The sequence below is a fragment of the Syngnathus scovelli genome, chromosome 6 (genome assembly GCF_024217435.2).
Source record: "Syngnathus scovelli strain Florida chromosome 6, RoL_Ssco_1.2, whole genome shotgun sequence".
Taxonomy (NCBI): domain Eukaryota; kingdom Metazoa; phylum Chordata; class Actinopteri; order Syngnathiformes; family Syngnathidae; genus Syngnathus; species Syngnathus scovelli.
The window spans coordinates 7,423,228-7,447,500 of NC_090852.1; the positions used below are offsets into that span (position 1 = coordinate 7,423,228).

At 42.7% G+C, this 24,273-nt stretch overlaps 2 protein-coding genes across 3 annotated transcripts in view; both read left to right on the plus strand.

Annotated features, from left to right (window-relative positions):
• Positions 1-20,339, plus strand: part of znf423 (zinc finger protein 423) — a 106,917-nt gene extending 86,578 nt beyond the window's left edge. For both annotated transcript variants that reach the window (XM_049723931.2, XM_049723934.2), the window contains 3 exons: positions 11,129-11,260; positions 12,224-12,339; positions 19,681-20,339. In XM_049723931.2, coding sequence (XP_049579888.1) covers positions 11,129-11,260; positions 12,224-12,339; positions 19,681-19,710 — 278 coding nt within the window. In that variant the 3' untranslated portion in view covers positions 19,711-20,339. The remainder of the gene's footprint in view (positions 1-11,128; positions 11,261-12,223; positions 12,340-19,680) is intronic.
• An 843-nt stretch (positions 20,340-21,182) lies between these two features.
• Positions 21,183-24,273, plus strand: part of si:ch211-212o1.2 (uncharacterized protein LOC492735 homolog) — a 13,830-nt gene continuing 10,739 nt past the window's right edge. Inside the window, exon 1 of the mRNA XM_068651096.1 lies at positions 21,183-21,342. Within this exon, the coding sequence (XP_068507197.1) occupies positions 21,183-21,342 (160 nt within the window). The remainder of the gene's footprint in view (positions 21,343-24,273) is intronic.

The window sequence follows — 24,273 nt, forward strand, 5'->3', positions numbered from 1 at the left end:
GCACCACGGCTAGCCGCTAGCTAGCGTGACTCGTTTGCATAACTGCACCGTGCGGCTCGTGGCTCCCCGTGTTTCTTTTAAGGATGTGTTTGCGATTGAAACTGCAGCACATGAGACAGCTCACAGGTGTGTTATTGATGTTTGTGTGCCATCAACATTTGTCACATGTCGTCGGAGAAAAAAGGTGAAAGCAAAGTGTCTGAATCAATGCACCTTTTATTTTTCCGTGCATACTGAGACGATTAACTCCGAGTAACCTAACTTGTCCTTAATAAGATGGTGTCAGGAATAGGTGAACCAATTACACGGAATCACAATCTGGATGTGCTTTGATTTGGAGTGTTAAAAACTGCGCAACCCAAACAATCCGTTTTGTTATAAGCTAAATATTGTGATCCAGTGGCAGCTTGTCAGTAGAGGACACAATGTGTTTGAACATATGACAACCTCATTACTGGGATCACACATTAACAGTTTAGCACATAATCCATGTACACACAATTTTTTTTTATAGCAGGAAGACAAAGAGTGGCTGCGGAGGAAGACAGCGGAGACAATGAAACAATGCCCTCTAACCACCGCACTGACTTCTCTTTGTTGGAGGTGTGTGTATGCATAACCGCACTCGTGTGCGAGCATGTATTAATATTGATTTAGCATTCTGTCAGGGGGTCTTTGAACCTCACTTTCCCTACTCAGCCCCTCGGGACATGTTGTAGACACACACGTTCGCGCAGGCACGCTGAGAGGCGTCAAATATAATTAATGATAAAACCTGAAGCCTTGACAAAGAGACACTCGCCGTGTAGGATATGTGTGAGACTTTGTGAATATAAATCCATTTGTGTGTTCTTGCATCACTGGGTGTTTGTGAGTCACAGAGACCGAGGCGATGAGAGAGAAAGGGGCTAAACTGTGATTCCCAGTAGTGGCTTTGCTCTACACGTGAACTCTCTTAAGTAGGCTGGATAACTGTTTGACTGAGCACTTGTCTATGCATACGCATTTGTGTGTGTGTGTGTGTGTGTGCGTGTGCGTGTGCGTGTGTGTGTGCGTGTGTGCGTGTGTGTGTGTGTGTGTGTGTCAACTTAAATGATTAATCCGTTATCAGCTATTTTATGCTTTTTTAGCATAAGATATATTTTTGCCGTTTGATGCGTACAAGTGTGCGCCGGGTGTTATGGAGCTGGTGTCGTGTAACATAAAATACCATTTTTTGTTCTTGTGTGTTTTGTGGGTTGCTTAACATTTTATTGCATGAACGTGTGTACACGTTGAGGGAAAAAAAGTATTTACTTAGAGCTGAAAAATTTCAGAGAAACTAAAGGTAACATAATAACATTTGCCTATTAATGACTTAGACATGCACATTGTCACGACAGACAACACGAGCTGTATCAAAAATCTTCATATTGTCAACATTTTATCAAGAAAATATGTTTCAAAATGTTTAATGCAGCTTGCTGTCAAAACAAATGTAAAAAAAAATGAATTACACCTTTTGCATTTAAAATAACCAGACAACTGCCTGATGAAATGCACGCTACCTTAATGCTAATACGCGTTAGCATCCATGTTGTCGTGCTGTAACCTCTCAAGCACTGGATGGAAAAGAAACGAAACACGTCGGCAGGCAATATAACAGTACTCAGATACTCGAACTCAGTGCTGTACTGATGAGCTTAGAGAAGAGCATAAGCATTATAAAAGATTACATTTTAGATATCTAGTGGCACTATTGTTATTGTTCCTCATAAAGACAGACTTGATACACCTCATGTGAAGTATTGTATAGGCTTACCTTTTTATTCTTTTTGTGATTAAATCAAGCCTTAATGCTTTAATAGAGCAAAAAAGCAAGACCATTTTGTCATTTTCTGTTCTCAAATGTGACTGTTTACCTGACTGTTCTTCATCGCTCTGCTCTTGTGTGTCAGTTGCTCTGCAGGGCTGCCTTTCCATCCATCTTTGGGGATTCTCTTCACAAGTTGCATTCGCACGCACACACAGAAATCTCTAGGCACATGTATATTTGATTCCTGCCTCAGAATAATTAATAGCCGTGTGTTGATTTATTTATTTGTTTGTATTTGAAGCAGACAAAGGGAAAGTGTGTGTTTTTGTGTGCTGGTGGGTGAGAGCAAAAGAAAAAAGCATTTTTTTAATTTTATTTATTTAAAGCGCATATTTTTGGCAATTTAAATAGTTTGGCCAGGTTTACACTTTTGGAGATAGTAGCAGAATTATTCCTTTGTGATTGGGAAATAACTCGAGTGTGATCAAGTGTGGAAATGTGTACACATATTTGGACAATAACCGAGCTGATTCGAGACGAATTTTTTCATTCGTATTTCTGTAGACATAGTACAATTTTTGCCTCGTGTTGCATGCATCGTTATGCATTTAAGTTAACATGAATTTGAAGATTTAAGGTAACAACCTTCAATTGTCATTCCCAAAGTCCTTGAAGTTGATTACTTTTAAACTGATTTGGACTTTTCAGAGAATATACGACTTTGTTTCGTGGATTAACATTGCCTCAAGCATCCACTTTACTTCCCCCCCCCCCCGTTTATTTATTCATGTATTTATTTTCTTGCAGCCTCTCCACACCTGATGTTGGGTGACCCACACAACTTTTCGTAAGGGCAATGAAAACACATTCAGTGGTAGTCTCAATGTTAATGAATAGTTTATCGTGTTTTTTTTTTTTTTTTTTTTTTACCTTGTTGTGGCACACACACGAGTCATGTTTGTAGCCAGCAGGCATCACATACAATACACGCACACAAGCACATATGTGTGATGTGCTATGGGAGGTCTCTGGCCATGTTGCAGGTATCTGGCAAGCTATTCCACACGTGACCTCGTCATGATTTACTGTCTTCATTAGCATGCTCTGCTGTGTGTGGGTGTGTATGTGTGGGCAATGCTTTTGTGCTTTAGGAGGGGGACAAAGTTGGATTGCTCTGTATCTTGTGTCATTTTTTTTCCAAAAGTTTTGAATCAATATAAATCATATTCTGTTGCTCTCCTTCACAGTGTCTTTCCTAGTCTGAGTGGCAGATAAAAGCGTTGTCAAAACCTTGTTGTAAAAGTCTGGCTGCTTGTTTTGTTTTTGAAGGACCTCAGCGAGGTGCATCTTGGCATGCCCTGGCCTGGCATTGCTTGCGAGGGGTTCATGGATGCAGGCAGTAGGGCTTGGTGGGGGATGTGTAGGGCGAGGACATAGCGGACAGGCTGGAAGCAAGGTCACTCCTAGTGTGTGTGTTTTCCTGGGCCACACGCATGTTCATGTGACCTGTGTGATAGCAGAGGATATAATTGCACCTATTGAGTGATTAGAGATTAACCTTGCCACAGCTTATTTAAAAGTCGGGCTGACATTATCAAATGTTTTTGGAAATCAATTACCCTCAATTATTTCATCGGATAATCAGATGGATTATTATTATTATTATTGTGTCGATCGATTTTCATGGTTGATTTATACGACTTTGTCGATTTTTTTATTTTCCTTTCTCTTCCCTCCAACCTGTTCCAAAGAATAATTTAGCGTTTTTGTTTGCAGTCCAAAGTCTCATCTGTGGAGGTTGGATGCACCATTAGTTCCATTGGTATCCTTTTAATTGAGACTAAATTAGCTGTCAAATTGGAGCAAAACACTTGCGGCCTATCTGTTATCTGCTGTCTGTCTCACACTCTACACCTTTCTTCCTCTCTCTGGGTCCAGATGGGCAGCTTGCAGGTTAACTGGAACAGCTGGAGCTGCATTATTAGCATCCTGCTGTGCACTCTTATTGGCTTGGATTCTCTCCTCCTTCCTCCTCTTTTAGTACTCATGCTTTTAGATCATGCAAGCGTACGAGGTCAGCGAGCGCATTATTGTTGGAATGTACAAATGGAATAAATAGGGATTGATAAAAAAAAAAAGAGCTACTTAACACAGTGAGTAAGTCGCTCACACGTCATCGATGGTTGTCTATCTTGATAGGTGTTTTTGTGGCATTTCAAAGATGCGGCACGGATAAGCCGGCTAGCTCCCTTCGACTGCCCCTGAGAATGCAGATTAAAGAGCCACACACAGGCAAAAATAAATATGATATTAACAAACACACACACACGAGCACACATTGGCTGGGGGATTATATAAATGCAGGTAAACACCGCCGCTCAACTCTCTCATATACTTCATCCAAAGGAATGAGAAGTGAATCACAAGTCACTCCGTCACATCTCCCTGGTTAGCCTTCCGTCAATCATTTTCATCCCGCTACACGCTTTGCATCCATATTATATGACCATGGAATTGCACGATTTTTCAAAACACTGATTGACAGACAAGACATTCAGATTTGACCCTTTCTCTACCACCTTGACAACTGCATAGATCAGAACCTTGATTATGGTTGCCATGGTAATTAGCCCTGGATACGGACATGAACGCTAACCTTGATGGGTGGGCTTTGTGTGCCTGTTCTAATCTTTCATAACCTTTTAAGATATAGTCAGTGTTGAAATATTTCTCTGTAATTAACCCTTGGGAAATTTCCCACTTGATCAGTATTCGGTAAAAGAAAAATTCCTTCTGAACCGACAGAATATTTTTGTTGAATGCCAACATTTGTTTTTTTGTTTTTTTTCTCAAATAAAAAAAAAATCATCCATTTTGCATGCTCCCCACAAGTAGCAGTAATAGAAAATGAATGGATGATATGCAAGTCTACTCTTTTCCTCAACATTGACAAACAAATGAACAAATGCAACATGTGTGATGGGAAGGTCAAGTGTTTGTACAAAAGAGGTGGTGTTAAAATCTATTAGAAGAAAGAGGGCTTATTACATTGTAAATGCTACCATAGTTGCAGACTCCTTCTTTGCGTGTGCGTGGATGTGTGTTTATGGTTTATTCGCACTGATTAAGCTTACTCCCTCCAGGCTACTTTCAAGCTTTCAATTAAGATTCTAAACAGAAATATACTCTGCATTCATTACCCTCATCCCTCCTAACAAGCTAAAGTGTGTGTGTGTGTGTGCGCGCCGGTGTGTTAGAGTTTGCGTGTGTTTGTTGGAGGAAGCGGTAATTCCCTATTTTCCCGTGAAAATCCTGAGCAATGATTCCAAGGCTGGAGCAATGATGTGCGCTGCTCTCCTTGTTGAATTTTAATTAAAGTCTCATTATGATAGCATGATACAAGACATTCATATTACCTGCTTGTTATTGCGGTCAAGTGCCCTCCGTATTGTGAAGTGAAATTATCCTGCGGTGGTGTTGTCATGCCATTATTAATTTCAGTGCGTTGACTACAACGCAGGTTCAGAAAATGACAATCAAACAATGTTTATATTAGTTTAATTTTGTGGTCATATTCATCCGTATTGATATTATTAATTTTATTTTCTAACTCGATATTATTAAAGTACAAGTTTAATTAGCTTTCCTTAACGCCGCCCCCCACTCAAACAAAAACATTTTGCAACATGTTTATAAAAAATAGATATAGCACTCATTGATAGTTTCCGTTCTAAAAATATACAGAACATATGCGTTGAATTTTAAATGTCCGAATGTGAAATTCCCTTTGTTTTATATTTAGTTTGACAGTGAACTTCAACTGGGCATGGCCATAAACAACTTTTTTGGTGAATTGTTCCCGAACTGCCAAACTAATTCCTATAGTGAAGTTAATTGAGTTGAGTTCGTTGTCAGGAAAATTGTTCGAACCACAGCATGAATCTAAAAAAAAAAGTGCTGACACTTGTATCACTACTACTGTATGTTCAAAATTCTGTATTTTTGTGATTTGTGGGTTTGTACACAGACCTGCGTGTGCGTGCATGTGTATACATGTGTGTGTGTGTTCTGTTTTTGAGGCTGCTGGATTTTACAGCACACATCTACTGTTATGTAATCTGAGAGGGAAAACCCATCCTTAACACACACACACACGCATACCGACTCTCCTTCCAAGACACACATGCACTTGTGCACCGCATGCCAATTTGTGCTTGCTAACCGGCCATCGCCATATGCCAGTCTGGCTTGCCAATAGTATGTTTATGTTTTGGTGTGTGACTCATTTTTATTATTTTTTTATGATTAATTTTAGACCTATTCTTACACCATGAACCTAGTTGATTATGTTCTATCAAATTGTACAAGAAACCTTCAAGTCACTCATTGGAGCTGCCAATAAAGGCAAAAGATGGCGCAATCCCAGTCTTGACCTTCACGGCATATGACATATGGAGTCAATCATAACTCCTCCTGTCATAATGCTCGTGAGTATTATCACTCTACATGTGTTGCGCCACTGTTTGTGTTCAATAGCCGTGAGACTGATGTTATTTGTTGGGAAAATAAAGAGCAAAAAAAATGCCAAAAGGATGGCTTCTGTCTCAAAAAAGTCTTTAGTTGTGTCACTGGTATCCCAAGGTGCCACTGTATTGATATTTTATGTACAGCTAAATGTCATTACTGTAGTGTTGTGTAGCTTAAAATAGGCTACAATTGTACGGATCCACAAGACTTCTACTTTAACTAAAAGCCCGATAGCTGCCGGCTCCGAAAGACCTTTTTGCATGCCGAACACAAATCCCCACTGCTCGCAACTGAACAATCTGGCCATTTCTAGAATCATTTTAACTGGAGGCATCTTAATAACCGTATCATGCGAGCTCCACTTGCCGTGTACATCAACAGCAAATGCATTGTTGAGTTGTTTGTCGTCTTGGTTTCCATGCTGTCTTTCTACGGCTGCAGCGTGGGCCTGGAGCCCAAGAGGGATTCCAAAAACAAACACACCATGAAGTTAGCAGACTATAATCACGCTCTCCTTTAAAGTACAAACACAAATCTCAGTGTTGGAACCGTGCTTGCAATTTTATTTCGGGGAGCTGGCTTTGCAATGGGCTATAAAATGAACCTATCGCAATGTCAAACCCTGCTTTCAAAGGTTGGACAATCACTCATTGTCATTCAGTCTAAAGTAAGGAAAATCCACACAGAGAGATAAGGAATATTCAGATGATGAAAATATTGACATTTACCTCACGGAGCGAGTGATAGAATTAGAGGAGGGATAGAAAATGAGAAAGGGAGAAAGTGTGTGTGGGTGGAGGATACCCGAGGGACCTCCACACTGCAGCATTCTTTGTCTACGTTTGTGTGTGTGGGAGCTGGAGAGACGGAGAGGGTGAGTAAGGTGGGGGTACACTTGGGACCCCTCCAGCAATGCAGCAGGTTTTGTGTGTATGTATTGTCCAGCCCCCACACTACCAATGGGTCAATCTCACCCCCTGAACCTCCCCAACCCCCTCCACTTGGTTGCTATGGAAACACACCTTGAGCAAAGCCCCTGGAGAGTTCGCTATTCCTCCACCTTCCATCCACTGCTCTCCTCCTGGCTGCACTTTATCTCCCACCATCTCAGGTACCCCCCTCTACCCTCCATGTCTTCCATCCCTCCGTCTCTCTCCCTCCATCCCGTCTGCATCCGTCTTTTCCCCTCTGCGCCTCGCTTTTGGCTGCCGTCCCCCTTGCTGTCCTCACCATCTATCGCCTGGCATCCTTGACGGCCTCTGCGCCGCGAGAGACCAAACACACACTCACGCATGCCTACATCTCTTCACCACACACACACTGTTTCAAATAGTTTTGGAAAGGAGGGGCTCGACAAGTGCAAGGAGGGGCAGTAATGGAGGGTTGGTACCCCAGGGACCCCCTGCAGCCATTGCTGAGGTAGTAATAGAGGAAAAAGGGGCGTACGGTTTTAGGGTTAGTGGGTGCCTGAATACCCTGAGGAGCTTCACAGTCTATAGTAAGATAGGACGTTTGTGTCTGTGTGTATGTGCTTGCGTGTGTGCATGCATGAGTGTTGTATGTAATAGGGGGTAGGCAGCCACCTCAGGGACCGCCAAGCTCATTTATGCTCTGCTGCATGTTTCACTCTGTGTGTGTGTGTGTGTGTGTGTGTGTGTGTGTGTGTGTGTGCGTGTGTGCGTGTGTGTGTGCGTGTGTGTGTGTGTGTGCGCGTGTGTGCGTGTGCGTGTGTGTGTGTGTGTGTGCGCGTGTGCGTGCGTGATGCCACCTGGTCCCTCTCCTCTGGTCAATTAGCAGAGAGAGTGGAGGGTAAGATGAGAGAGACTCAAGCTCACGCGGATACCAACAATCAGGCCAAATTTGAGCATTTGCCCTGACAATCGAAATTAGCAACGGCAATATTAAAATGAAAAACTATCCTGATCAATTATCCTGAGTTGTGGGATTTTGTTAAGAATGTCCCCTCCGCCCCCTTTCTCACTCAAAAAATGGCTGTGACAACTGTAAATGATAAACATATTCAATATGATATGTGTTGCTATTCGCCGCTGTGAAAGTGACAAGTACATGTAAGATGTTTTCACCAAATAAGTGACCGCAAGCAAGAATAGTTTTGCTAGCTTCCTCTTTTCCTCTTCTACTACAATTACTATACCTCTTTGTATCTTCCCACGGTCTTGATGCCCTGTGGCACCATGCTGCCTCTTACAGCTCAATCTTGGTAATACAAAGAAATCTGTTTTAGGAAGGAGACTTACTAAAGCTTGGCAATTTTTTTGTTTGTTTTCTTGATAACACCAAACACCAGTTTTCATTATCTTGAACTTTAACCTGAACTTCCTAAAATATATATATATATATATATATATATATATATATATTCTTTCCAGATAATGAATAAAAAAAATGTTCGGCTCAATAGTGTAACCCCCAATGAGAAAATGAATTCAAAATGTCTTCCTCGTGCCCTGCTTGTCATTGGCGTTGTCATGGCAACCAATCAAGCCCAGAAAGTAATATTATGAGAATTGTTAGCACGCCTGGAACAAACGTTAGTGAATATTTTTTTCTTATATATGTGGAAAAGACAGAAATGTCTTATTTTAGATCTCCCTAAAATACATTGTCACAGAATCCCAGTATTAACCTTCACCCGGGTTGCCTTTTTTTTTCTCTTTCATCCCTCTTTCTTTCCCCTACGTTCTCCGCCCCAGCATGTGTCTCCCATGCTTGTGTGCGTCAAATGCACGCCGTGAGACAAAGTGTAACGGCGGGATGCTCTGCGACTTTGCTATCTCACTATGGGTCACACACACAAACGTTCGTGCACAGGGGAAGTGGCATATCGAGCGTGCCGTCCCCACACATGCTGATCAAAACAATGTGTTTGTCACAAAAGACAACTCTTTCATGACGCACACACAATCGCATAGTAGTTGGAGGCCCTTGTTCCGGACAGCCCAATTAAATATCGGAAAATCCAAATGTTTAAACACTATCATAATCATAGTGTGAAACAATTGATTAAACTACAACGCCGTCTTTCTTTTGTTTGCCGCCCACCATGTGACTCCCCCCTCGCCGCGTCAATGTCCTCGTCAATGATAATGAACTCGTATCAGTCTCGCCGGGCCTCGGACACTCTGGCGCCCCACATAACCTGGCGGTCTTTGAGGTTTGCCGTGTATGGGTGATGTTTGGGGGGCGCCAATCGTGGAGCATACCATCGTAAGCCTCTGTGGCACCAGACACACACACACACACACACACACACACATGCAGGCAACTATTGAAGCAGGATTAGGGCACCCTTGTCGGCCTTTGAGGCAAGGAAAGCTGGCAATGTGTGTGTGCGTGTGCGTGTATGTGTACTTGTCATTATGGGTGTCATGGATGTCTGACTGAAGATGTTATTAGCCTCACAATCGACTGCAGCTTGTTTTGCTGACTGATAAATGCTTTTTTTTGTGTCACTTACCACAGGAGTACATGTATTCAATAATATTTTACAAGTAGTGTCTTGATTTTATATTTTACATTTTTATTACCGTATTTATCAGACTTTAAGGTGCAACGGATTATAAGGTGCAGTCTCAATGAACAGCCCTGTAAATTTGGAAATGAGAAATTTCCATCAAAGAACATTTAATTAACCAAACCAGTACCGTACATTTTTTTTTCAGCTTCAGTTCCACAGTCATACATAAGGCGCGCTTGATTTTATGGCATACGAATTTTTTTTGTGTCATTTTAAGTACGCCTTATAGTCCGAAAAATGTAATATTAATCACTTAGAAGTGCTGAGAGCATTGGGGAACGATGACACTGAGACACAAGCCGTTAACTTTTTCTATGGTGTTCCAAGTAGAGTTCTTCAAGCAGGAAACCAAAAAAAAAACTGCAGATGCAGGCAGCAGATGGCCACATGGCCTTGTAAAAAGAAACAGCCTGGCTCTTTTTTTAAATACATTTATATCGAGGCATGCGGCGCAATTGTGAGTTGCGATAACATACAGCACGTTATGAAAAATCGCGACGCACCGAATCATGCAGATGTGCACTCATAAAAATTCAAATAAAAACTTGAATGTTACACGTTTATATCATTAAATTGTGGTGGTTTTGTCCCAAAATTTAATGGGACGAGTAAATGGGCTTTGGGCCGTCCAAATTAATCAGCAACCGAGGGACCAGAATGACGATAAATAAAGTGAGCGACGAGCTAAGTGGGGGATACACCGGACAGTGGGGGCCGTCGGGTAACGAGGACCGAGAGACGGAAGGGTGGCTACAGGATAGCGATAGATCACTCATGGCCCCAGTGGGGAGGACAGGCAATTACCAGTTGGGGCATGCGTTGCATTGGGACAGTCGGCTGTTAAGCGTGCGACAGGGGATGGGAAATAAAAGCCCAACGTGCGGCAGGGATGACAAGAAGATGGATGTGACTGATGTATCCCAAAACAAATGTACCCCAGAGTAAAAAATGCTGCTAAGGACAAACTTAGGACTTGTTTGGTTTAGCATCCACTCTGTAATCAGCTTGATGGAACATCTGTAGGGACTCAGATTTGAAATGACTGCTCTGGTCATTCTCGATCAACTTTTAACCCACCTGTAAAGTTTTCAAGCAGTGAGCGACTATGTCTTCGTACTTGTGTTACTACCTCACGGTGTTGCTGTCTGTTGTATCTGTTTCAAACATCTGGCGTGAACACTGTATTATTAAATGTAAAATATGTCTTTTTTTTTTCATATTGCTCGATCCAGCCTTAACGTGCATAAGTATTCGTGTCCTATTTGCAGAGGAGGGCATCAATCACGAGTGCAAGCTGTGTAACCAGATGTTTGATTCACCTGCCAAGCTGCTCTGCCACCTGATAGAACACAGTTTCGAAGGCATGGGAGGTACCTTCAAGTGTCCCGTCTGCTTCACAGGTGAGAGAAAAACAGTGCACGTTCACCTTCAAGGACATTCTGTAGGGAACATGGAAGTGCTTGATTAGGCGTTCAAGAAGTACATTTTTGGTTCGTTGTTTTAGTTTTTTTAGGTTGTTTGTTTACGTTCCTTGAACCCTTGAATATGATACCAAAATGGTGTCACATCAAATATGGTAGATGATTTTGGTAGATTTTTGCTGTTCAATGTTTTTTTTTTTTTTTTAACATCATGCACAATGTTCTGATTTTCGAATCTCTCTGTTTTCTACATTTGCTTTTGACCCTCCCTTGTTCTGACTCTCCATCTGCATTTTCTTCGCCCTTCTCTGTACACGCACTTACGCTCCCCATGTCACTTCATCTCTCTGATGGTCTTCTCCAGTTGTTGAGTCGAGTTTTGTGTTGTGTGCCCGTTCCCCAGGTGCACAGCAGTGCTTTAAACTTTAACTCTATTCCTCGGTGGCCTATGAATTAGTAAAATGCCCAGCGCTCCTATGGGGAGTCTTAATAATTCAACACATACACACTCAGTGAAAATCAGAAGTTTACTGAAACAAAAGAGAAGCAAAAGAAAGGAAAAAAAACCTCTATGAAACAACAGTGGAGCAAAAGTTAAAAAAGGAGGGATAATTTATTGATAAATACCACAAGGTCTGCTGAGGATAGCTCTTCTTGTTTTCTCTGCTTATTTCCCCTGCTTCATCCAATGTGCTGCTCTCCCATTTTTTGGCATTTTCTTTCAACCTGTGATTATTTCTACAGCTACGTCACTGTTTATGATCTGTTACGCGCACAATAATCACGAACCTTTTACCGTAAAGTCTATCAGTAAATAAATCAGATGCTGTCTTGAACAGTTACACTCCAATGGAGCACTTTTGCAAAGTTGAAGCCATTTGAATTTTTTTTTTTTTTTTTTACATAAAGTTTGAGACTTCTGCGTTTTTTTTCTCCCGCCAGTGTTTGTACAGGCCAACAAGCTGCAGCAGCACATCTTTGCAGTCCACGGTCAAGAGGACAAAATATACGACTGTTCGCAGTGTCCTCAGAAGTTCTTCTTTCAGACTGAACTGCAGGTAGGTTGGCTTCTTCCCGTGCGCGTGCGCATGCATGTGTTCCAATGGGTCGATGGGATCAGTCACCCGAGTGGAGGTTATAGACCAGCTGTGGACTGGTCAGTTATGAGGTTAATCGCCAATCTTGCATTTCATCGCGTCATTATCTACCGATGTCATCTCGCGCCAGACCAGTGAGCCCAAAGTGTTGACCTTTTTCAACTTACGCGATAACTAAAGCACTGCAAACTATATAAAAAGTTTTTTTTATACACAATTTATGCCACCGCTTTATTTGCAAACTGTGATATTGTAAATATGAGCATTTTTTGCAGCGCACAGACGACAGTGTTAATAATTGATGCAGAATCAACCAAACAAAATTTAAAGGTCCCACTGCAAATACTTTTTTTTTATGTATTCTGTGACACAATCATAACTGCCAATGGATTGTCAAATGACTGTATGACTAACAAACCTCAGTTACTATTTAACATGAAGGGATCATTAGCATCTAGCATTGTGCACTTTTCCTAATTGATATTTGAAAGCCCCCTTGAAGAACAGCAGTCATCTCTTAAGTTCATGCCATCTCAGGAGCATTAACAACTCTGGGATCTTTGGTCCATTAGCAACAAATGAAAACTTGACAATGTCATATGGAAATGGTAGCTGATCGACATTTACATAAATAATCTACTGACCTACTTTGCAGCCAAAAGACGGACACACGTGTTGTGGCAGTGATGTAGGACTGATGTTGGTGGGCATATGGCCGGCCAGTCAATTTGACAGCAGGGTACCTATTGGACCCTGACGGTTAATGTCCAAACAGACACAACTCACGGTCCACATGCTGACATTCCTCTCACTTATGCACATGTCCCGGGTGACTCCTCACCTATGAAAATGTATTTCAATAACCATTCTATTTATTCTAAAATCATAAGGAGAAAAAAATGTCACATATAGTTTAGTATTAATTCCACAAATACAAAACACATACACAAAAATTAATATTTAAATTATTTAAAAATTCTGAAAAAATTATATAAATTTTTTTAACGTCCTCATTTGAAAAACCTGGCATGTGTCTATTTAAAAAAGAACATAAAAAAATGTGGCACTGATCATCAAAGTTGGCCCACCTCTTGAATTTAAGGTACCATAAATCATTCACCCATTGCTATTTTTCAAATATCATTTTTAGTGTTGGAGAGTCTCCGAAACCTCACGTTTCTATACCATAGTTGGAATGAGCAAATCAATCAATAATCAGCTCTACACAAAAAACTAGTCAGTCTTATCTTCCATGGCAGTTTATATGGAAGTCAAAAAGGTTGTGTAAGGTCATGAAAGATTCTTTCCTTTTTTTTGAGGGACACTCAACTCACTGTATTTCTTCCCCTTTGGCTGCAGCACTTGAGGCTTTATCCACCTTATTAACGGTTTAGTGGCCATTCCACGAGTGTGTGTGTGTGTGTGTGTGTGTGCGCGCTTGTGTGTGTGTGCGTGTGCGGTTGTGTGCATTTGTGATAACCTGCAGCCTCAGTCTGCCGTGCCACAGCTCCATTGTCCCACAGGGGGCTCTCTAAGTGGGCTGGACCGAAAGGCCGACTGGCGGAGATGGAGAGCTCCTACCAAGGAGGTTAATGCCACTGCTAGCATTTATCGTGTCTGTGCATGTGTGTGTGAGTAAAATAGGGTTATTTGTGTGTGTGTGTTTTAATGAGGTGCGGATGGATGAAGACGGCTGCTTGGCTAGCTCCAAAAGGCTTTGGCCTCTTTCAAGCCCTCAGAGGGTTTATATGATGTTCAGCTCACACTCTCGTCCTCTATCTCGTACACACACACATACGCACACGCACACACCCAGGGGTCATTGCAGCATGGACACATCGCTGCATCATTCCCTCCCCCTTCAGACTGATTCCTTCCTCGCCCCTTCATTTTTGCCTTCTTGCAACTCTACCCCTCCTTCCACATACACAGTCCGGTCGGGTAGTGTCATTATGCCGGCCCTGGCCGTCCATGTTTTATCATACATTTCCACTCTTCCGGTCTTTCTCCCTGTCTCACGTTTTTTTTTTTTTTTTTTTGTCTTCCCGCCTCCCTGCCTCTGACTCCCCCCGTGCGTCCCTGAAGAAGCAGCCCCTATGCATATTTTAGCCCCTCTCCTCTCTTCCTCTCCTCTGTGCCACTCCCTGGTGCCACATAAATAGTGCAGACATAAGCTGGTAAATAAGAAATGTTTTGCTGCGTGTCTTTGTGCATGGGTGTTTGTGTGTGGGACGGAGGGAGGCTGTGTAAATAAGAAATGCTGTTGGCCTGATCAGCGAGGTCCTTCTCGATCTCATTTAGCTTTCTGTCTGTCAATTATTTTTTTCCTTTTCCCTGATTCACTTCTAGATCATGTTGTTTTTCCGGGGCCTCTAAGGGGTGCTGTTGTGCAGCCGCATGCCCTGAAAGTTTCCCTTGATCCATCCATCCATCCATCCATCCATCCATCCATCCATCCATCCATCCATCCATCCATCCATCCATCCATCCATCCATCCATCCATCCATCCATCCATCCATCCATCACTAAAACTCCCCAGTCATGGCTCTCTTTGATTCCCTGGGATCTGTTCTCCTTTAGCACTAGTTAATATTGCATCAGAGCTAGATGGGTAGATCGCTGGTCAGATAAATAAGTGAATGGATGGGGGGGTCGTTAGTTTTGTACGGGGGTTGTTTCTCTCCACCTATGCTGCGCCCCTGCACTTTTGAATATTATAGTTTTACATGCACACACTGTAATGCTTTTAAATGCAATGAAAGAGCATTTACTGGTTTTATACTCACAGGCCAAAGCTCGGAGGTACATCGACACAATCTAATGAGACTATGAAATATTTAGCCTTTGGAATCGTAACAATGCTCAGAGATGTATTCATTTGGCACTACGTGTTTTGTATTCTAAATGGATGACACATTCATTTGAGCCATTCTTATTTTTTTTAAATTGCGCAGGTTGTTTGTACAGATATCTGCTATGTTCCTGCTCATCTAGCTATACTTGATGCCAAGTCAAGTCAAGTCAAGTTTATTTGTATAGCCCTAAATCACAAACATTTATTACATTTTAACATTTATTTATATTTATTATTATTTTATTTAAGGCGGCTCGGTGGCGCACTGGGTAGCACGTCCGCCTCACAGTTAGGAGGGTGCGGGTTCGATTCCACCTCCAGCCCTCCCTGTGTGGAGTTTGCATGTTCTCCCCGGGCCTGCGTGGGTTTTCTCCGGGCACTCCGGTTTCCTCCCACATTCCAAAAACATGCTTGGTAGGCCGATTGAAGACTCCAAATTGTCCCTAGGTGTGAGTGTGCGTGCGATTGGTTGTCTGTCTCTGTGTGCCCTGCGATTGGCTGGCAACCAGTTCAGGGTGTCCCCCGCCTACTGCCCGATGACGGCTGGGATAGGCTCCAGCACGCCCGCGACCCCCGTGGGGACTAAGCGGTTCAGAAAATGGATGGATGGATGGATTATTTTATTTATATTTAAACAATTATTCTCAAAGCATCCCCTGATCTTAAGTTCCCACCTATCTTTAATGTATTATCATCTGTGTTTGAATTATATCTGAGAACAATATGTGCGTCCAATCAAAAGAGCCTCGCCGTCTCCCTCTAACTGAATAATAAAAGATGTGTATGCGGCTGAACCACAATAGTGTGTGTCCGCTTGATGTGTTCTTTGCTATGTTTGGGTCTGAGTGTGGGTTGTGACAATGATTGGTGTTGCTGTTGGCTGTGAAATCACAGTGCATGCTCTATGATCCACGTCCGTGTGAGTAAGTGTGCAAGAAGGTAGAACTTGAGCCGAAGATCCGTTGACGCTCTTGGTGTGACTCAAATTTGTCATGTGATGTTCCGGTGTGATTTGCTGTCTGTGCTGGAAGTGAGGTCACTTCCTCCTTTGTGTAATGGCTTCCAGCAAGGCTCACACCTTTGCTGCGGAGTAGTGTGTTTGTTTGCAGGGGGGTGAACAGTGCGTGCCTTTGCCTCTCGTGTTGCGTTTTTGGGTATGCGCCCTTTCGTGCTGTGAGTGTATTTTTGGTGTGTTTACTGGTCCAAACCAGTACTTACTGTCTGGGGCAGAGGGGAGGGGAAGTCCCCATGGGAGAAAAAGACTCCAAACAGAAGGTCACGCAGACTGAGCCAGAGGAGGAGAAAATCAGGACTGCTCGTGACTCAACTGAGGGCGAAACCCATGTTTTGGACAAAAGAGCGTTTGTCATTTACCACTTAGCCGAAGAGATGGACGAGTTACAGGGAGACATGTGGACAAGTCACCAAGGCAGCCACGGAAGTGTAAGTGAGTGCAGGCGGGTGCGTTTATTTTCAAGCTGCTCCCGAGGCAGCATCCTGTCCTGGACGGATGGGGCCAAAGACAAGCCAGGGAGGAGAGGAAGCAGGCTAGCCCATCTGCTTGTCCCGAAGCACGTTGTTGGAAGAATGTCAACTCAACTATAAATACATTGAACTCAAGGAAGACCACAAGGCCACTGAGGTGATTTTTCATTTACTGTTAAAAAGGGCAACACACATACACACACAGACACAGATTTGGAATGCCTCCAATTACCCCCATATATACATTCATTTGACACACATTTATGAACTGACAGACACTCCATGATACATGAGGGTAGCATTCACACACACACACACACACGCACACACAACACACACACACACACACACACACACACTGAGTGACTCAAACTCATCATTCGGCTTGTTCTCCGCACACTCAAGCAATGTCGTCAACGCTCGCCTGTTATAAAAAGTCCAGACGTGAGCGGACCTCTTTCTAACTTTAGACATGATCAATGCGTGAACACACACAATTGGCAAAAGTGACAACAGAAGCCAACACGAATGCGCACACAGGAATTCAGTGTGCAATGAAGAAGATAAGAGAAATGAGAGTGCACGACAAAGCCGATTACATTTTCTCTTTATCTCCATCTCCTCTTCTCTCCCTACATCGTCCCTTTCTACCTTTCCACAGGAGACCTTGTGTGTTGCTGTGTGTGTTTGTACATATACAATGTGCATAAATGTGTGTGTGTGTGTGTGTGCGCATGTGTGTGCGTGTGTGTGTGTATGTGTGCATGCATGTGCTCTTAGTTGCAAGTGCAAGGCCATGAATGCATTCCCATGTGTGCGTCTGGCAGTGGTGTGCGTAGGTAATGCGACAAGGCCATATTTCCCCTGGGCTCGGGGCTCTGCTGGCTTTCCACACGCTCACTCTAAGCAGTTTAGGAAAAACAATGACAGGCCTCGATATGGACTGGACCAGTCGTGCCTGGAAGACATCTCTTCTGAGGACAGTGTACATACAAACATTTTCATCAGAATCTTATCTTTACATAATATTTACATTCACACATGCTTTCATATGCAGTATTACCATCAGGGCTGGACTGACCATCTGGCAGACGGGCCGGTGTCTTTTTGGGCTGATGCGGTGCTATTTATTATTTTTCTCCAAAAGACCAGCCCTCAATTTAAAGGGAAACCGCCCATTAATCCGGTTACAATATCAGAATCAGCTTTATTGGCCAAGTTTGTTGATGCCAAACAAGGAATTTGATCTCAGCCTCTGTACAACATTTAAATGTCTAACAACATGCAGGTGACTAACAACATTTAAGTGGCAGGATGATCAACTTGCAGCAGCAACACATACAAATGAGGAAATGGTAGCTGGTGTTTGCCCCTGCTGTCATATGATGGCATCATCCATGTCACAGTGGCTTCCTGTTTGATCATCTTCCTCCTGCTCTCCCTCCAGGGAGTATCCCTCCATCTCTCCTCCCCTTGCCCTTATGCTCCATCCCTCGCGCCATCTACAAATCAATACACCAACACATACCCCACCAATCTCCTTCCTTTACCTTGCCTTGCCTCAGACCACTCCCATTTGCAATCTTTAAGAGGTCAAGTGTGACGTAAGGTAGGAGAGGACGTGGTGTTAAGCTAGTGCAAGCACGACTAGGACTTCTGTCGGTCTGAAAGAGGAATTAGCCTGACCTCTACTGGCTTGGAGGTAGAACTACAGATGGTCAGGAAAGTGGGAGCGAGTGACAGAGGGATCATTTACAATGTGATGGGTTAGCATGTGGACCTCTGACACAGTTCTGACGTTTTTGGGTTCATTCTGGACTTGTGTGGGGATGGACAGACGGATGGATGGACGGATAATACGATAGAGAGATGGTAATTGTTCGTGTGTGTGTGTTTGTGTGTGTGCGTGTGCATGCCTCTGTGTAGCATTAATATGCTTTATTTTTCCCCGGACAGGCTCGAGCTTTGACTCTAAAGCCCGGTGACGGATACTCTCAAAACACATGCACACACTCACGCGCACGTACGTGCACTCTGTCATGCTTAACATAGGGCTCTCTGGAACATGCTCAGCAAGATAAGGGCCACAGAATGACAAATAAGTATTATCCACCCAAGACCACATATAATCCTTCACATTTCTGGCCCTCCTTTCCTCTGTATTGTGTGTACTCTCTCTCTCTCTCTCTTTCTTTCTCGCTCTCGCTCTTTCTCCCTCCCCTATGTCCCGTTTGTGAGCCAGGGTGATTAATCTGGGGAAAGCTGCTTTTTTGGGGTGCTGATGGGAGCTGGGGTGCAAGTGGGCGTTGATTGGGAAAGTCTCACTGGGAATAGTGTTCTTCAGCATCTGTGTGTGTGTGAAAGCGAGAGCGATAAGGACCGTTTCATGAGGACAAGCTGTACAGTCAAGGGAAAAGAGGAGAGCGGGAGAAAAGCATCGGAAAAGAAATTTCTCTCTGATACACACATATGAATTCCCAAAGAAATCTTTCCAATCATCTTGCCATCGCGCGCACACAAACACACACATACACTCTCACACACAGTATTTCCCCTGCTTTAGATGTGATGGCTTTGCGTTCCAAACCAACAAATCCAGATTATCAGTTCAGGTCCCCATTGCAGCCGATTTGCGGGCGCCACATGGGACTCAATGGGCAGATGTGTGTGTGTGTGCGTGCGTGTGAAGCAGCAGGATCTCACATGATTCTTTTTCCACACATAAGTCTAACATGAGAAGACATTGTTTTTTCAATAAGTTGAAAGAGTTTTCACAGGGACTGCATTAACACGTCCCTCTACTAATTTGTAATTTGTCTGTAGATTTGGCAGGTTTGCAGAGTCAGAGGCGGCGTACGCCTCTTCGTACATTATTGGGTGTCGAGAAAATAACACCGTGCCCAGAGCCCATTATTTCTCCCATCATGTATTCTCACTTGTCCCCTCTTTCCCTCCTCTCCAGAACCACACACTGAGTCAGCACGCACAGTGAGACCGAGACCCGGCAGGATCTCTCGGCTCAGTCGGGGCCCCCGACCCGGAGCCGGCGGGGGAGCTACATCTCTACATCACAGCCAATCAAAGTGTCATTTGCCACTCACATGTAAAAGTGTAACGATCGCACCACTGGGTGTGGCTATTAGCAGCAGCGGGGGAACGGAATATTAATGGGATATGCTATTAAATAAAGAAAGGCAAGCAAGATGAAGGAGAGGAGTGGAACAAGGTATTGTATGTGCAGTATTTTTAATCGACCCTGCCAAATTTTCTCTGTTACATGTAATTATTTTTTAAGAGATACGGAAAAAAGAAACCTTTTTGTTTTGGATCATGTTCATAGTTTCTAGAAAATCATAATTTTCTTTACCTATATTTAGTATTACAATTCATCTGTGCTTATTTTTTTCCTTCCTCCATATACATTTTGATTTTCTTTGAATTTATGTCTGATTTCTCGCCTTAAATAGGTACTTGTGTCGTGTACTTGTGATTGTCTGTCCTCCGGTTGTAAGTTCTCCTCCCAAATCTCCTTTCTATGATTATTGTTATATATATATTTTCTTCTCTTTTGTAATTACTATGAAAGAAAGACAAAAGAACAAATTAAAATCCAGAAAACCATGCAGGTGTTTCTTTTTTCAGTCTCCATGGGGCCTCTAATAGTTATTGTAAAAAAAAAATTAAAAATAAAAGAGTAATAATAAAAACAAATTTCAGTGCATCTGGTCAATGACTGCTTTTTAAATGTGAATGAACCAGATGGTAATAGTACAGACAAAAACAATTAAAAAAGAAAATACAAATAAATACATGACAAATAAAGACATTCTGTGTGGTGTGACTTTATTCCCATCGTGTTAGTCAGTAGACTTTTTAGCCGGGCCTGTATCTTTGTTCTAGTTTAGTCAAATCTTGCCATCGGGATTCACAAGACCTGATTTTCTTTAATGCTTTTTCCTTGTATGTTGTTCTCTAGCCCGTATAGTAATGCAAATTACGATATAGTATGAATACTTAGTATGTATGACGTGGACAAAAATGAAATGGCTCCGTTTGGCAGTGTATGGTCAAATTGGGCTCTACACTGTGCAAGTCTTTCTAATGAAGTGCCCACAATTAAGTGTCATTTTTCACCACGAAAGCAAAATGCAGACGGTCCCTGCAAGCGTGACCGTTGAACTGGAAGTAGACACTTTAGCTTTTAAAAGTGGAGCATTTAAAGGCATGCTGTGGTGCGTGGGGGTAAACAGCTTTAGGGCAAACGTGTAAGCGGCTGTCACGCGTGACAGCGGTCCACGCTGCAGCTTGACAGCGGTGCTGCGCGTTTATTTTCGGGTAGATCGAATTAGCCCTCGCTGCCGTCCGTCCGCCACAAACTCGTTTAAAATCCCACGCAACCCGCTTCTGATGGCGTGCGCTAGTTGAAAAACGGCAGCAGGAGGGGAGACGGCCACGTTTGTTACTATGGCGGCGTCGCTGCTCTCCGAGGTTGACATCAGGTACCGGTCCATGGCGGAGGAGGATCCGAACAGCAACGAGCACGGGGCGGCGGCACACTGCGCAGCGCCCCGCTGGGGACCGCAGCACGCCGGAGCCCGGCAGCTGGCTCGGCTCTATTCTCCCGGTGAGCACCAATCGTCATCTTTGCTGAGTGCATCACTGTTGCTTATGGATGAGGGAGCCGTCCGTCACTGTAGTGCACCATGCACCACTGAGGATGGTTATATTGTGGAGCGCTGCATGTGCATGCATTTAAGGTCCATGCATTTGTCCCACTTACCAGTACGTCTGGAAGTTTTAAAAATGCAAACTCCCCCTAAACTGGATATCAAGCAAACTGGATAAATGCTCAAACAGCTCGCCTTAAATCTATTTCAGCATTAATTTGCAAACCTCTAGTTTTCATTCGTCATTCAGCACACAAGTAGGATTTCAAATAAATGACCCACAGCTTGCTGAAATGTGTTGCTGGAATCATGAATAGCTCAGATCGGTAACTTTTTGGTGTCACTTTGATGAATTTCACGTTTTATCCAAAATCTACGCCATTGGTCAGCCCACACTCGTGGGTGTCATTTTTACAATTTATTGACCATTCTTTCTGGGATTTCCTGAAAAGTAATGGTTCATGAGATACAAGATTTCCGCCCGATGCCAGCAGTATGTTACCCGCTGTGTTGGCAATAACAAACATGCTTTTGTGGTACACATTGCACTTTATATTCTTAAATTTGAATTGATCACAAACTTTGGAAATCCTCTCTTTTATAAACTTAGCGTTCCTCATCTATCATGCATCGTATTGATGGAGCTGTCCAACTCCTGAATTGGATGTGATTGTCCTAAAAGCAGCACATTTCGCTGTGTGTTTTGATGCCTAAGAGGATCACGCATGCATTTGGGGTCCCGGTGTAACATGTCAAGAGACTTGTTGAACTCAAAGTCATCAGCATTAACTCTGCGACACTCGTGACATGGTTTTTCATTTTGGATGCGTTTGCAGTTCAATTCTTCACCATACTGATGGAATAAAGTCGAGAGGGTATTTGAATTCTACGCTCCTCACGTCTGCATGTGCGCTATAGTATGGTCGTCGTTATGTTTCTTTATCATCTTTGATGTCTGCAGGCGCAAAGCATTAAATGTCGGTAATGACGCTGTAGGGTGACGTTGTAAATGTATATCTTTTATGCAGTTTTGACCTTTTTGTTAACATGCACATTACATTTGAGGTCATTATTTATTCCTGAATACTATAAATAGTTTGAGATTTAAAGTGACAACCAAATTGGCTAAAATGGTCTGGAGCCACTTGTTCTTTCTTTTTATAAGCACTAAAAACTCCATAGTGAAAGTGAAAAGTGCCACACCCGCCCTCACCCCCACTTTCTGATTGGCTGTTTGATCTGTGACGTCATTCGGACACTCTATTAGGTACACCGCCATTTTCAGGTGTTTCAGGTGTATTCCCCCCAGTTAACATGGGCGGGTCAGATCAACGCGTACACTTGCTGGATAATTTAGTGTTGTTGGTTATATTGAAAATTATCTGTCGCGATTATTGTGTGTCGCGATAGCTCAGCGGTTAAGCCTCTGCCGAGTAAACTGTTCTTATTTCTTTGCGTCATGGGTTCAAATCCCGTTGATGACGTTTCTATTTTTTTTTTTTTTTTTTTTTTTAGTGTTTGCTATTTTTTGCAGCCAGTCGGAAATGGAAACGAGACGTTTTGTTCAACGATTTTATTGAGAATTTGAACAGTTTTGGAATCAGGGAAGTTCCAAGTCGCTGTAACGAATCTGCAGTTGCGAAACACAAAACTGTGCAACTCGCCTTACAATACCGTAACTCGAGACGGGGATCAAGATAACATGGGAGCAACTTGACATGTAACACCGGCACGTTATCCCCTCTGGTGATGTGCATTCCACTTCTTTTAAGGGAACTGAATCTTTAGAATGAGTTCACTCAAAAGGTTCGTTCAAACGAATCGTTCAACGAATGCCCAACACACACACACACAAACACACTTTTTTTTTTATAAATCAAATACTAAAAAATCATGGTCAAAGCTAAACAGAAAGTGAAAAGTGCCACACCCGCCCTCACCCCCACTTCCTGATTGGCTGTTTGATCTGTGACGTCACTTGGACACTCGATTAGGTACACCACCATTTTCAAGTGTACCTAATAACTTTATGCATTTTTTGTACGTGTCAAGAATGTGTATTTGACTACTTGCTCTTTATTTTGGGGGACACCAATACATATTACACAACATAAAATACACATACATATTGTCATATAAAGCAGTTAACCAAATGTCAGATTTTTGTTTTCATGCCCAAAAAAACAAAAACAAGGAATAAAACACCAGACAAGTTTTAACAGGTTTTAATGTTTATTAAAATAATAATAATAATAATAATAAAAGTAAATTTCAAACCAGCAATCTAATGTGAAATTGCAGTAGATATATTGGATAACAATATTTAGACGTATATATGCATACACGGTATTTTAAGTGTTATAAAATCAAGATTACCCAAAGAGAAGCATAATCTCCGCGTTTTGCATAACGGCGCATCCCTTCATGCACCAAAGTTAGCCGTTAGCTTGGAGAAAACGTGCATAAAAGAAGTGGTGTTTCAGTGAGTGGTTCTTTCTTTCCTTGGCATATCGTAAATCGACATAGTTCACGCCAGGAGGGAGACGCAACACGTTCACTGACTGATCCGTTGATGCACGGGAAGGAAGGCAGTTGACCCATTGACTCGTTAGCTAGCGAACGGGAAAGTCCAGATTCGTTCCCTCACTGATCCGTTCTCGCGATGAACTGGAAATGCAAATCACTCACTCACTGATTCGTTTACTCACAAATACTTTCGTTGGTGAACGGGAAGTTACGTCATTTTCTTCTTCGTTTTGTTTTACGGTGAGGTGGCGTCAACTTCATTGCGCATTACAGACACCTATTGGCTGAAGTCATATGAACTGAAAAAAGACGAATCACTTTAGGAAGTGATGCGTTCACTCTCGTTCACTTAAAAGATTTGT